This window comes from Hyperolius riggenbachi, chromosome 10 (assembly GCF_040937935.1).
Source record: "Hyperolius riggenbachi isolate aHypRig1 chromosome 10, aHypRig1.pri, whole genome shotgun sequence".
Lineage (NCBI taxonomy): Eukaryota > Metazoa > Chordata > Amphibia > Anura > Hyperoliidae > Hyperolius > Hyperolius riggenbachi.
In genome coordinates, this window is record NC_090655.1 from 60,415,332 (window position 1) to 60,430,977 (window position 15,646).

General features: G+C 45.5%; 1 protein-coding gene across 3 annotated transcripts in view; it reads right to left on the reverse strand.

The window, feature by feature from the left end:
* The window catches only part of RBM20 (RNA binding motif protein 20), a 534,741-nt gene that overhangs the window by 86,791 nt on the left and 432,304 nt on the right, over window positions 1-15,646 (reverse strand). For all 3 annotated transcript variants that reach the window (XM_068258701.1, XM_068258700.1, XM_068258699.1), the window contains one exon: window positions 10,252-10,843. In XM_068258701.1, the coding sequence (XP_068114802.1) occupies window positions 10,252-10,843 (592 nt within the window). The remainder of the gene's footprint in view (window positions 1-10,251; window positions 10,844-15,646) is intronic.

The window sequence follows — 15,646 nt, forward strand, 5'->3', positions numbered from 1 at the left end:
GTTTCGTCCGGACCGGATCCGGACTCCGGCATAAGAGCCAACATGCGCTATTTTTTGGTCCGGCTCCTCCGGCAGCCGTATCCGGAGCGGAGCCGGACTGCACCATCCGGCCAATACAAACCAATGAGAACCGGAGAGCGCACAACACACTGGCTAAAAATCCGGATGTTCTACCCCACTTCCTATGCGTATTGAAGCGGCGATTTTGGATGGGGACACATGGGCAAGCATTTTGGAGTGGAGCAGCAGTGATTTTAAACGTGCTGGAGATGTTGGCAGTATGTCGGAGGTGGAGGTGAGTGCTAAACAGCGGAGAGCCTGATTCCACAGGTCCACCTTCTGCTGACCTCCCAGACCCCAACATTTTTTTTCCTTTTCTACTATCTTTTGCCAAACGGATCCGGATCGCATCCTGATGAACACCTGATGCAAACTGTCCGGATCGGATCCGGATCAGAACCGTACGGTTCCGATCCGGATCCGGTCCGGATCCGGTCAGGTCATCCGGTCCGTTTGGCAGAGAACCGCAAGTGTGAACGGGGCCTAAGTTGTGTGCCCCCTCCTACACTGTGCCCTGAGGCTGGAGCCTCTCTCGCCTCTGCCTCGACTCGGCCCTGCTGTTATTGTCTAATTCCACCTTTAGCCATGGCTATTGCACTGCAAAAATGAGGTAAAAGAAAATGGTGAATATACATATTTGTATGATCACACAAATTGGAGAATTATTACCATTTTGTCCTCTTCACTAAAGGCTGATAGGCTAACATCTCCTGTTTATCCCATTGCTGCCAATTTGACAGCAGTGCCATAGCTTTAGCAAGCATAGTAACATAGTACACAGATACAAAGTTACTTGAGTTGTAAAAATACTTATGACCATCGACTTCAACCAGAAAATAAGGTACAACCATACATCCTAACTTTTGAAGATTATTAAGAGAGTCACTTAAAGGAATACTATCGATGTATGCATTTATTTTTAAATGCTGTATGTTGTAGCACACATTAGGGCAAGTACTAGGAGCAATTTGATTCCTCACAGCTGTTCCTCTCAGCTGTAAAATCCTCCATCAGTTTTGGCGTCAATGTTGGATACAAAATGTATCTAATACTGAGCTCCCAGAGGAATAGACCATGTCTCTGCACAAGGGAGTTGCTATCAACTCCTCAGTTTATAGTTTATCACCTTGCTGAAAGAATCTTCTTGATATGGTGGTAAGGGGTTAAAGATTCTAGCAATGTGTGTTTATTATCTTTGCTTCTCTTTACTGATAAAGATACTAATAATGCTAATTGTAGACAGTGGTCTGCCCCTCTCAGCAGCTTGTAAAGTGGATGCAGCCTGGAGTGAATGCCTCAAGCAGGCAGCCAGTCTGAGTGTAAACACAGACTCCTGGTATAGCTAGTTATATTCCAGCAATATTCCAGCTCATTTAGTTACCTGTTACCACCTCAGATCAGCCTATTTCTCCTCATGTCTGCTGCATGCTGTGAGTGACACAGTGAAATATATTTGTGAGCTGTGTGACAGAGCAACCAAGCAGCTCAGGGTGATCCAAACTACTAGGAGCTGTGTGAGAAATGAATTTTTAAGCAGGGATAGTGAGAGAGAGTCTAATGTGAGGAAGGCGCAGAGCGCCGAAACGCGTAATGACGCTACAGGCACGCCAGGTCTAGGCTCCGCCCACCCCCCAGCGAGACGAGCAACGGTCACATCGGAGCGCGCACTGCTGGCCACAGAAGCGTACGATCTGTCCGCAGGAGGGGAGTTAGCGGATGACCTGCCCGCTTACATGCGTATATCTTTTGTACATCTTGTAAGTACAATTTTATTCCTTGCGTATTAAAGCATTTTTTATGGTAATACACTATGGAGCGCTCCTCTTTCCATTAGTATAGTGAGAGAGAGACCTGGGTGAATAAATAAAGTGCCCTTAGCACTAGTGGTAATGTGTACACTAATATAGAGTATTAAAAAAAAAGTTGTTTCAATCGATAGTACTCCTTTAACCACTTGAGGACCTAGGGCTTTCTACCCCTTAAGGACCGGCCACTTTTTTTCCATTCAGACCACTGCAGCTTTCACGGTTTATTGCTCGCTCATACAACCTACCACCTAAATGAATTTTGGCTCCTTTTCTTGTCACTAATAAAGCTTTCTTTTGGTGCTATTTGATTTCTCCTGCGATTTTTACTTTTTATTATATTCATCAAAAAAGACATGAATTTTGGCAAAAAAAATATTTTTTTTAACTTTCTGTGCTGACATTTTTCAAATAAAGTAAAATTTCTGTATACATGCAGCGCGAAAAATGTGGACAAACATGTTTTTGATAAAAAAAAACCCATTCAGTGTATATTTATTGGTTTGGGTAAAAGTTATAGCGTTTACAAACTATGGTGCAAAAAGTGCATTTTCTCATTTTCAAGCATCTATGACTTTTCTGACCCCCTGTCATGTTTCATGAGGGGCTAGAATTCCAGGATAGTATAAATACCCCCCAAATTACCCCATTTTGGAAAGAAGACATCCCAAAGTATTCACTGAGAGGCATAGTGAGTTCATAGAAGATATTATTTTTTGTCACAAGTAAGCGGAAAATGACACTTTGTGAGAAAAAAAAAAAAAAGTTTCCATTTCTTCTAACTTGCGACAAAGAAAATGAAATCTGCCACGGACTCACCATGCCCCTCTCTGAATACCTTGAAGGGTCTACTTTCCAAAATGGGGTCATTTGTGGGGTGTGTTTACTGTCCTGACATTTTGGGGGGTGCTAAATTGTAAGCACCCCTGTAAAGCCTAAAGGTGCTCATTGGACTTTGGACCCCTTAGCGCAGTTAGGCTGCAAAAAAGTGCCACACATGTGGTATTGCCGTACTCAGGAGAAGTAGTATAATGTGTTTTGGGTTGTATTTTTACACATACCCATGCTGGGTGGGAGAAATATCTCTGTAAATGACAATTTGTTAATTTTTTTTTTACACACAATTGTCCATTTACAGAGATCTTTCTTCCACTCAGCATGGGTATGTGTAAAAATACACCCCAAAACACATTATACTACTTCTCCTGAGTACGGCGATACCACATGTGTGGCACTTTTTTGCACCCTAACTGCGCTAAAGGGCCCAAAGTCTAATGAGTACCTTTAGGATTTCACAGGTCATTTTGAGAAATTTCGTTTCAAGACTACTCCTCACGGTTTAGGGCCCCTAAAATGCCAGGGCAGTATAGGAACCCCACAAATGACCCCATTTTAGAAAGAAGACACCCCAAGGTATTCCGTTAGGAGTATGGTGAGTTCATAGAAGATTTTATTTTTTGTCAAAAGTTAGCGGAAAATGACACTTTGTGAAAAAACACAATTAAAATCAATTTCCGCTAACTTGTGACAAAAAATAAAATCTTCTATGAACTCGCCATACTCCTAACGGAATACCTTGGGGTGTCTTCTTTCTAAAATGGGATCATTTGTGGGGTTCCTATACTGCCCTGGCATTTTAGGGGCCCTAAACCGTGAGGAGTAGTCTTGAAACGAAATTTCTCAAAAAGACCTGTGAAATCCTAAAGGTACTCATTGGACTTTGGGCCCTTTAGCGCAGTTAGGGTGCAAAAAAGTGCCACACATGTGGTATCGCCATACTCGGGAGAAGTAGTACAACGTGTTTTGGGGTGTATTATTACACATACCCATGCTGGGTGGGAGAAATAACTCTGTAAATGACAATCTTTTGATTTTTTTACACACAATTGTCCATTTACAGCAGTATTTCTCCCACCCAGCGTGGGTATGTGTAAAAATACACCCCAAAACACATTGTACTACTTCTCCCGAGTACGGCGATACCACATGTGTGGCACTTTTTTGCACCCTAACTGCGCTAAGGGGCCCAAAGTCCAATGAGTACCTTTAGGATTTCACAGGTCATTTTTGTTTCAAGACTACTCATCACGGTTTAGGGCCCCTAAAATGCCAGGGCAGTATAGGAACCCCACAAATGACCCCATTCTGGAAAGAAGACACCCCAAGGTATTCCGTTAGGAGTATGGCGAATTAATAGCAGATTTTATTTTTTTGTCACAAGTTAGCTGAAATTGATATTAATTGTTTTTTTTTTCACAAAGTGTCATTTTCTGCTAACTTGGGTCAAAAAATAAAATATTCTATGAACTCACCATACTCCTAACGGAATACCTTTGGGTGTCTTCTTTCTAGAATGGGGTCATTTGTGGGGTTCCTATACTGCCCTGGCATTTTAGGGGCACTAAACCGTGAGTAGTCTTGAAACCAAATGTTGCAAAATGACCTGTGAAATCATAAATTTGGATGTAGAACAGAGGCGCCAGCAGGATAAAAATACGTAAAACCTTTAAAAGATGCTTGGAGGAAGTGGTGGGCTTACCTCCCAAAAGCAAACAAGAAGTACTGTTTGTATAAATTAACACATTTATTTATACGATACCCCAAAAAACAGAAATGCAACGCGTTTCGCAGGTCAAGCCCGCTTCATCAGGCAAAAAATTGGGGACCACAGTAAGTCTGAATTGTCAGAAATAGCGCCTCAGTAGTCTACTGTAGTCTACTTCTTAGTCCTGAGTGAGGACAGGCATAATCTCCTCACCTGCCTTTTCAGTGGTTGCCAATGAGGTGACCCATGTTTGTGAGTATATATCTCTCGCATATTAACATTTTATCATATCGTCTTAACATACTGCACCATATTGGGCTCTCGGTTTCTCTTTTTTTTTTGTGAAATCATAAAGGTACTCATTGGACTTTGGGCCCCTTAGCGTACTTAGGGTGTAAAAAAGTGCCACACATGTGGTACCGCCGTACTCAGGAGAAGTAGTATAATGTGTTTTGGGGTGTATTTTTACACATACCCATGCTAAGTGGGAGAAATATCTCTGTAAATGACAATTGTTTGATGTTTTTTACACACAATTGTCCATTTACATAGAAATTTCTCCCACCCAGCATGGGTATGTGTAAAAATACACCCCAAAACACATTATACTACTTTTCCTGAGTACGGCGGTACCACATGTGTGACACTTTTTTGCAGCCTAGGTGCGCTAAGGGGCCCAACATCCTATTCACAGGTCATTTTGACTACTCCTCGTGGTTTAGGGCCCCTAAAATGCCAGGGCAGTATAGGAACCCCACAAGTGACCCCATTTTAGAAAGAAGACACCCCAAGGTATTCCGTTAGGTGTATGGCCAGTTCATAGAAGATTTTATTTTTTGTCACAAGTTAGTGAAAAATGACACTTTGTGAAAAAAAACCAATAAAAATCAATTTCCGCTAACTTTTGACAAAAAATAAAATCTTCTATGAACTCGTCATACACCTAACAGAATACCTTGGGGTGTCTTTTTTTTCTAAAATGGGGTCACTTGTGGGGTTCCTATACCGCCCTGGCATTTTACGGGCCCAAAACCGTGAGTAGTCTGGAAACCAAATGTCTCAAAATGACTGTTCAGGGGTATAAGCATCTGCAAATTTTGATGACAGGTGGTCTATGAGGGGGCGAATTTTGTGGAACCGGTCATAAGCAGGGTGGCCTTTTAGATGACAGGTTGTATTGGGCCTGATCTGATGGATAGGAGTGCTAGGGGGGTGACAGGAGGTGATTGATGGGTGTCTCAGGGGGTGGTTAGAGGGGAAAATAGATGCAATCAATGCACTGGGGAGGTGATCAGAAGGGGGTCTGAGGGGGATCTGAGGGTTTGGCCGAGTGATCAGGAGCCCACACGGGGCAAATTAGGGCCTGATCTGATGGGTAGTTGTGTTAGGGGGTGACAGGAGGTGATTGATGGGTGTCTCAAGGTGTGATTAGAGGGGGGAATAGATGCAAGCAATGCACTGGCGAGGTGATCAGGGCTGGGGTCTGAGAGCATTCTGAGGGTGTGGGCGGGTGATTGAGTTCCCTAGGGGTAGATAGGGATCTAATCTGATAGGTAGCAGTGACAGGGGGTGATTGATGGGTAATTAGTGGGTGTTTAGGGTAGAGAACAGATGTAAACACTGCACTTGGGAGGTGATCGGACGTCGGATCTGCGGGCGATCTATTGGTGTGGGTGGGTGATCAGATTGCCCGCAAGGGGCAGGTTAGGGGCTGATTGATGGGTGGCAGTGACAGGGGGTGATTGATGGGTGGCAGTGACAGGGGGTGATTGACAGGTGATCAGTGGGTTATTACAGGGAAGGACAGATGTAAATAATGCCCTGGCGAATTGATAAGGGGGGGTCTGAGGGCAATCTGAGCGTGTAAGCGGGTGATTGGGTGCCCGCAAGGGGCAGATTAGGGTCTGATCTGATGGGTAACAGTGACAGGTGGTGATAGGGGGTGATTGATGGGTGATTGATGGGTAATTAGTGGGTGTTTAGAGGAGAGAATAGATGTAAACGCTGCGCTTGGGTGGTGATCTGATGTCGGATCTGCGGGCGATCTATTGGTGTGGGTGGGTGATCAGATTGCCCGCAAGGGGCAGGTTAGGGGCTGATTGATGGGTGGCAGTGACAGGGGGTGATTGACGGGTGATTGACGGGTGATTGACGGGTGATTGACGGGTGATTGACAGGTGATTGACAGGTGATCAGGGGGATAGATGCATACAGTACATGGGGTGGGGGGGTCTGGGGGGGGGTCTGGGGAGAATCTGAGGGGTGGGGGGGTGATCAGGAGGGAGCAGGGGGCAGGGGGGGATAAAAAAAAATAGCGTTGACAGATAGTGACAGGGAGTGATTGATGGGTGATTAGGGGGGTGATTGGGTGCAAACAGGGGTCTGGGGGGTGGGCAGGGGGGGTCTGATGGGTGCTGTGGGCGATCTGGGGCAGGGGGGGGGGGGAAAATCAGTGTGCTTGGTGCAGACTAGGGTGGCTGCAGCCTGCCCTGGTGGTCCCTCGGACACTGGGACCACCAGGGCAGGAGGCAGCCTGTATAATACACTTTGTAAACATTACAAAGTGTACTATACACTTTGTATGCGGCGATCGTCGGGTTAACATCCCGCCGGCGCTTCCGTATGGCCGGCGGGATGTTGCGGCGGGTGAGCGGCGCCAGGCGGAGGATCGCGTCACTGATGACGCGATCGCTCCGCCCATGCCCCTACAAGGACCGCCGCCAATTGTCAATACGGCGGTCCTTGCGAGGTCCACTTCCCGGCCGCCAATTGTATATACGGCGGTCGGGAAGTGGTTAAGCCACACACCCTATGCGGCCCTAAGCCACAACCCTACTTTTGCAAACTGGGCAGAAGGAGGGTGCCAGTGGTAGGAGGAGGTTGCCAGCTGGTGAGGAGGAGGAGGGAGACACTGGGTGGGCACTGTATTGCTTACCTCATGTGTCTCTTTGCCGTGCCGGCGATGAGTAATATGGGGATGCAGGGAAGGGGGGGTGGGGGCAACATCATTCCTCCCTCCCTCTCCATGAGCTCCCCTCCAGTGTCACCTTGCAAAGTATTGGTGCAGCGGAGTGCGCGTCTGTCTCACCTGTCCATGTGTTCCGGTGGCCGGCTTCTCTCTACTTCTTATTTTCCATGACACATCATGCTGGGAAACAGGAAGTTTCCGTATTACTCATCGATGCGCGGCTGGTGCCTCAATCATTTCTTCCACCTTTCCCTGCCCACAAGGGGGGGAGGGGTGCCGCAGGACAGAACCCCCCCAGCCAGGTGCAGTCCCGCTGAATTTGGGACGGTTACTTAGTTATTTGTGTTGAAAAAAAGACATATGTCCATCGGGTTCAACTAGAAAATAAGGTACAATCATACCTCACAACTTTTGAAGATTGGAAACAGGGACACTAAGCCACGCTCTCTGCGCAGCCTTAAAGAGAGTCTGAAGCGAGAATAAATCTCGCTTCAGACCTCATAAATAGCAGGGGCACGTGTGCCCCTGCTAAAACGCCGCTATAGCGCGGCTTAACGGGGGTCCCTTCACCCCTAAATCCCCCTCGGTGCAGCGGGGGAGCGCTTCCTGGTTGGGGCAGGGCTAACCGCCGCAGCCCTGCCCCACGCGCGTCTGTCAGCGCGTATCTCCGCCTCTCCCCCGCCCCTCTCAGTCTTCCTTCACTGAGAGGGGCGGGGGAGAGGCGGCGATGCGCCGCTGACAGACGCGACTGGAGGCAGGGCTGCAGCCGTTAGCCCTGCCTCCAGGAAGCAATAAATCTGCGACCTTTCTACGACACTCTTTTGCGGGGGGTGGGTTGGGGGTGAAGGGACCCCCGTTTAGCCGCGGGATAGCGGCGTTTTAGCAGGGGCACACGTGCCCCTGCTATTTATGAGCTCTGAAGCGAGATTTATTCTCGCTTCAGAGTCTCTTTAAAGTGGATCCGTGATAAACTTTTACTCATTGCATAATTGTGTTCCTTCCATATAGTTTATAGGGCATTCCTCAAGCCAAATACTTTTTTTTTTGTTTGTTTTGTTTAAATACTCAAATTCCCTATAAACTAAATAAGCCTCGCCCACAGCTCCTTTTGTGCCTTGGCACTGTAGCAAGGGCTTATGGGAGCTCAGTCTGGGCAGGAGGAGGTGGAGGTTACTAGCCATTGATTTCAGAAGCAGAGGGGAGGATGGAGGAAGAGAGGGGACTTAATTTACACACAGGCAAGCTGATAGCATCTCCAGCCCTCAGCCTGTGACAATCAGAACATGGCTGCCCTCATTGTATCACAGGAATAAATAATCATAAACTTTTGAAGCTGTTTGCAGCTAGATATGCTGTGTAAACTATCTAAACTTTAGATAAAATATATAGACAAGTTACTTGTTATAGTTAGTTTTTCATCTTGGATCCGCTTTAAAGGGATACCGTAGGGGGTCAGGGGAAAATAAGTTGAACTTACCCGGGGCTTCTAACTGTCCCCCGCAGACATCCTGTGTTGGCGCAGCCACTCACCGATGTTTCGGCCCCGCCTCCAGTTCACTTCTGGAATTTCAGACTTTAAAGTCTGAAAACCACTGCGCCTGCGTTGCCGTGTCCTCGATCCCACTGATCTCATCAAGAGCGCACAGCGCAGGCCCAGTATGGTCTGTGTCTGCGCAGTACACTCCTGGTGACATCAGCGGGAGCGAGGACACGGGCGTGCAGGCGCAGTGGTTTTCTGACTTTAAAGTCAGAAATTCCAGAAGTCAACTGGAGGCGGGGCCGGAGCATCGGTGAGTGGCTGCGCCAACACAGGATGTCTGCGGGGGACCATTAGAAGCCCCGGGTAAGTTCAGCTCATTTTCCCCCGGCCCCCCTACAGTATAGCTTTAAGCTACAACTTTACTTTTTCAAACTGTTGGCAAGAGGAGGGTGCCAGCCTTGGTGCCAGTGGGTAGGCACTGTATTGCCTACCTCATGTGTCACCTTGCAGTGCCAGCAATGAGTAATATGGGGATGCAGGGAGGTGGGCAGGCATCATTCCTCCCTTCCTCTCCATCGGGCCGCCCTCCAGTGTTCTTGTCCTTGCAGTGTCCTTGCAGAGTACTGGGGCAGCGGTGCGTGCGTCTCATCTTACCTGTCCATGTGTTCTTGTGGCCACCTTCTTTCTACTTCCTGTTTCTCAGCATGATGCGCCATGGGAAACAGGAAGTAGAGAGGAGCCAGCAGCCGGAATGCATGGACAGGTGAGATAGATGCATACACCGCTGTGCAAATACTCTGCTAGGGAACACTAGAAGGGGGACAATGGAGAGGAAGGGAGGAATGATGTCGGCCCCTCTCCCTGCATCCCCATATTACTCATTGGTGCGCGGCTGTTGCCTGGATTATTTTTTCCTCCTCTGCCTGCCCAGCCGGGACACAACGGGGGTGGGGGGTGGGGAGGGGTGCAGTCCTGCGGAACTCAGGACAGTTCGGGGGTTTGGGTACAAGGCTAGCCTGAACAGCCAGTCAGAGTGGCTCTATGAATCTGGTTGACTGCTATAGTCAGCACACAATGGTGGTTTAGGAGGTAAAACGTCAAGGCACATAACTGCGTCACCAAGATCTGGAGTGCTGGACTGTCTGTGCTGAGTACAATGTTCTTCTCCTTACTTTGCCTGCTGGAAGCCTCTGTTGTCATGCACCACACAGTCACCCCCCCCCCCCCAAATATCCTCACAATACATTACTAGGCTGTAGCCTAGCAACATGTCTAAATAGCACTCAACCCTGAACTGTCAACCATAGGATTGAGTACCAATCATGGTGCGTGTATGTAACAATACACTAATAGGCAGTTGGATACAAGATAGCAGAAGTGATGCGTATCTTACCAGATATTGAATGCGCCCGCTCCCTAAAACTCAGTCTTTCCTCCTGGGCAGGGACATCCATCATGCTGACATTGCTGGCTGCATCAGAGTCAGTTCTGTTACAGAGATCAGTAGCAGCCTTATCTCCACACTCTGGAGACTGAGGGTCCATAGCAGCTGCCAGAATCTCTGCTGCAGGTTCCTTTCCGCTGGAGTGTCTGCTGGGGCTTTTGACAGTCTCATCCATTTCATCAGCTTTGTCAATGGGGTTCACAGTAACATCAGGGACACTTGCTGCTGCCTCACAGCAGCTACTGCTGGGACTGGCACACTCTCTCGGGGAGGCACAGCTCATGATCACAGAGGAACACTCACTCCTGGTTCTCTCACGGAATCGGCATTGTAAATCCACAGCATCTATTCCGTGTGTGCACATCTGAATGCAGTTCTCACTGTCTTTCTGCACCACTGGAACGATTTCTTCAAGTTCAGTGATGTCCGGTTCTACTATCAGGTCTTCTTCTCCAACTTCATCCACTGTCACCAGTTCCTCCATGTTTGCTGGATACCAGTTCTCTCCTTCCGGCTCACTTTCACTTTCCCAGTCCTGGTCCTGTAGAAGCAAAATCAAACAGTGAATTTTCACCTGCAGGACCTTTTGGTTGTTGTATTGCACTATTCTTTGTGATTCACCCACATAATAAGCCTCACAGACATGCTAGACTAAACATGACAGGCGGTGAGCCCTCTCCACTGAGAATCTAGTGTATATCGCTGCCCTGATCAATGCTGAAAGATGCAGAGTGTCGGATCATCTCAGGCCAGCTCATTGTTCCCCTCTTTATACTGCCCGATGTATGCCAAGTTGTCGTCCTGCCTCCCCCCTTCATAACAATAGTATGAGTCATTTGGCTGTAGCCTACTAATGTGTCTCTACAGCACTTAGCCACAAACTGTTGCTCCAGGGATCACGTCCTGATCCCTACGGCTATATGTAAGCATCTTACACTTAGATGACTGAATTTCACAGCAACTATTTAAAATGTAACTCGTCAGGTCATGTTTCAGTTCAGGTAAACATATGCAGGGGTAGTATTCGCATTGCAAGAGTAAAAAAAAAAAAGTCAGTGAAATGTAGCACAACCCTCCTGAAAAGTAAATAAGGGGCAAAACAATTATCTGTGTTCACAGTGACATGAGGAGATAATGCTGAAATATTTGATAGTGAATCAGATTCTAGCTCGCAATGTTATGGCTGCTGTATATAATTCACATTATAGCTCCTAAACTGAAAAGCAGAATGTGAGGCGGCAAGAAAGTTCTATGTACCATTACTAATACACATATAATTAATTATCTCATAAGGTTATTTTCAGTACAGGTTTCATTTAAGCATTGTTGATGCTTGGGCCTGGCTCTATACAGGGTGCGCCATTTATATAGCTACACCTTAATAAAATTGGAATGGTTACATAGTTACATAGTTATTTTGGTTGAAAAAAGACATACGTCCATCGAGTTCAACCAGTATAAAGTACAACACCAGCCTGCTCCCTCACATATCCCTGTTGATCCAGAGGAAGGTGAAAAAACCCTTACAAGGCATGGTCCAATTAGCCCCAAAAGTGAAAAATTCCTTCCCGACTCCAGATGGCAATCAGATAAAATCCCTGGATCAACATCATTAGGCATTACCTAGTAATTGTAGCCATGGATGTCTTTCAACGCAAGGAAAGCATCTAAGCCCCCTTTAAATGCAGGTATAGAGTTTGCCATAACGACTTCCTGTGGCAATGCATTCCACATCTTAATAACTCTTACTGTAAAGAACCCTTTCCTAAATGGCTAAAACGTTTTTCCTGCATGCACAGATCATGTCCTTTAGTCCTTTGAGAAGGCCTAGGGACAAAAAGCTCATCCACCAAGCTATTATATTGCCCTCTGATGTATTTATACATGTTAATTAGATCCCCTCTAAGGCATCTTTTCTCTAGACTAAATAAACCCAGTTTATCTAACCTTTCTTGGTAAGTGAGACCTTCCATCCCACATATCAATTTTGTTGCTTTGTATGGAATTCCATATTCCAGATGTGGCCTTACTAGAGAGTTAAACAGGGGCAATATTATGCTAGCATCTCAAGTTTTTATTTCCCTTTTAATGCATCCCAAAATTTTGTTAGCTTTAGCTGCAGCGGCTTGGCATTGAGTACGATTATTTAACTTGTTGTCGATGAGTACTCCTAAGTCCTTCTCCAAGTTTGATGTCCCCAACTGTATCCCATTTATTTTGTATGGTGCTAGACCATTGGTACGACCAAAATGCATGACTTTACATTTTTCAACATTGAATTTCATCTGCCATGTATGTGCCCATATAGCCATCCTATCTAGATCCTGTTGCAATGTGACACTATCTTCCTGAGAGTTGATGATTCTGCACAATTTTGTATCATCTGCAAAAATAGCAACATTGCTCACTACTGCATCTACTAGGTCATTAATAAATAAATTGAAAAACACTGGACCCAGTACAGACCCCTGTGGTACCCCACTGATAACAGTCTCCCATTTTGAGTACGATCCATTGACCACAACTCTTTGTTTTCTGTCCATTAGCCAGTTCCCTATCCATGAACACAGACTCTTTCCCAGTCCTTGCAGCCTCAACTTTTGCACCAGACTTTTGTGGGGAACAGTGTCGAAGGCCTTTGCAAAGTCCAAGTATATTAAATCTACAGCATTCCCAATATCCATATTAGCATTCACTACCTCATAGTTACATAGTTACATAGTTACTTTGGTTGAAAAAGACATACGTCCATCGAGTTCAACCAGTACAAAGTACAACTCCAGCCTGCTCCCTCACATATCCCTGTTGATCCAGAGGAAGGCGAAAAAACCCTTACAAGGTAAAAATTCCTTCCCGACTCCAGATGGCAATCAGATAAAATCCCTGGATCAACATCATTGGCATTACCTAGTAATTGTAGCCATGGATGTCATTCAACGCAAGGAAAGCATCTAAGCCCCCTTTAAATGCAGGTATAGAGTTTGCCATAACGACTTCCTGTGGCAATGCATTCCACATCTTAATCACTCTTACTGTAAAGAACCCTTTCCTAAATAAATGGCTAAAACGTTTTTCCTCCATGCGCAGATCATGTCCTCTAGTCCTTTGAGAAGGCCTAGGGACAAAAAGCTCATCCGCCAAGCTATTATATTGCCCTCTGATGTATTTATACATGTTAATTAGATCTCCTCTAAGGCGTCTTTTCTCTAGACTAAATAAACCCAGTTTATCTAACCTTTCTTGGTAAGTGAGACCTTCCATCCCACGTATCAATTTTGTTGCTCGTCTCTGCACCTGCTCTAGAACTGCAATATCTTTTTTGTAATGTGGTGCCCAGAACTGAATTCCATATTCCAGATGTGGCCTTACTAGAGAGTTAAACAGGGGCAATATTATGCTAGCATCTCGAGTTTTTATTTCCCTTTTAATGCATCCCAAAATTTTGTTAGCTTTAGCTGCAGCGGCTTGGCATTGAGTACGATTATTTAACTTGTTGTCGATGAGTACTCCTAAGTCCTTCTCCAAGTTTGATGTCCCCAACTGTATCCCATTTATTTTGTATGGTGTTAGACCATTGGTACGACCAAAATGCATGACTTTACATTTGTCAACATTGAATTTCATCTGCCATGTATGTGCCCATATAGCCATCCTATCCAGATCCTGTTGCAATATAACACTATCTTCCTTAGAGTTGATGATTCTGCACAATTTTGTATCATCTGCAAAAATAGCAACATTGCTCACTACTGTATCCACTAGGTCATTAATAAATAAATTGAAGAGCACTGGACCCAGTACAGACCCCTGTGGGACCCCACTGCTAACAGTCTCCCATTTTGAGTATGATCCATTGACCACAACTCTTTGTTTTCTGTCCATTAGCCAGTTCCCTATCCAAGCACACAGACTCTTCCCCAGTCCTTGCATCCTCATCTTTTGCACCAGACTTTTGTGGGGAACAGTGTCGAAGGAACCTCATAAAAGCTGAGCATGTTAGTCAAACAGGACCTGTCTTTAGTAAACCCATGTTGATGCTGAGAAATAAGATTATTTTCTACTATGAAGAAATGTATAGTATCTCTTAGTAACCCCTCAAATAGTTTGCATACAACTGATGTTAAGTTTACAGGTCTATAATTTCCAGGATTTAATTTTTTTGCCCTTCTTAAATAATGGGAAAACGTGGGCTGTATGCCAATCCACTGGGACTCTGCCAGTTGAAAGAGGGTCACAAAAGATAAGATAAAGGGGTTTATCTATAACTGAACTTAATTCCCTTAGGACCCGAGGATGCATGCCATCCAGGCCAGGTGCCTTGTCTATTTTTAATTTATTTAGTCTTGCCATCACTTCTTCCTGCGTTAAGTATTTAATATTACAGTTAGAAGATTGAGACTCTTCTGCCTCTCTAATTTCCAACAGTGCTGTTTCCTTTGTGAAGACAGAAGCAAAGAAAGCATTTAATAACTCTGCCTTACCTTGGTCATCCACAATTGGGTTCCCATCCTCATCCTTTAGGAGTCCTATACAGTCAACCTTTCTTTTTTTTAGAGTTGATGTACTTGTAAAACTTTTTTGGGTTAGATTTGATATCCCTAGCGATTTGATTTTCAGCTTCGATCATTGCCAGCCTAATTTCCTTTTTACAATTTTTATTGCACTCCTTATAATTGCTTAGTGCAGTGGTGTAGCTAAGGAGCTGTGGGCCCCGATGCAAGTTTTACATGGGGCCCCCCAAGCACTCTATACATAACAATTGATACGGCATGCCAAAACCTGCCAATGGCAACTACAGTGTCAGGGGTGCAAGAAGAGGCTGGGAAACAGTTTGTTAGTGATTACTACTATTCACAGCATCTATAGAAAATGATTATTATCAGCACAGGACCAATAGAGAAGTAATAATGCAGATGAGGGAGAGCCCTTCGGGGCCCCTCTGGCCCAAGGGCCCCGATGCGGTCGCTACCTCTGCACCCCCTATTGCTACGCCCCTGGCTTAGTGCAGCCTTGGTCCCCTCCTGTTTTAGGACCTTATAGGCATTCTTTTTCCTCTTCATTTTATCTTTAACCTTTCTATTCATCCATAGAGGCCTTTTTTTATTTCTCGATATGTTGTTTCCATATGGGGTATACATACTACAATATTGATTGAGTATAAGTTTAAAAGCTTGCCATTTCCCTTCAGTGTCCTCCCCTTGTAGTACATTATCCCAGTTCACCAAACTTAGTGCCTGCCTAATTTGATTGAACTTTGCTTTTCTAAAATTCATAGTTTTAGTGGTCCCTGTGCCCCGTGGCCTATCAGTCACCAGATCAAACGTTATGTTGTGATCACTATTTC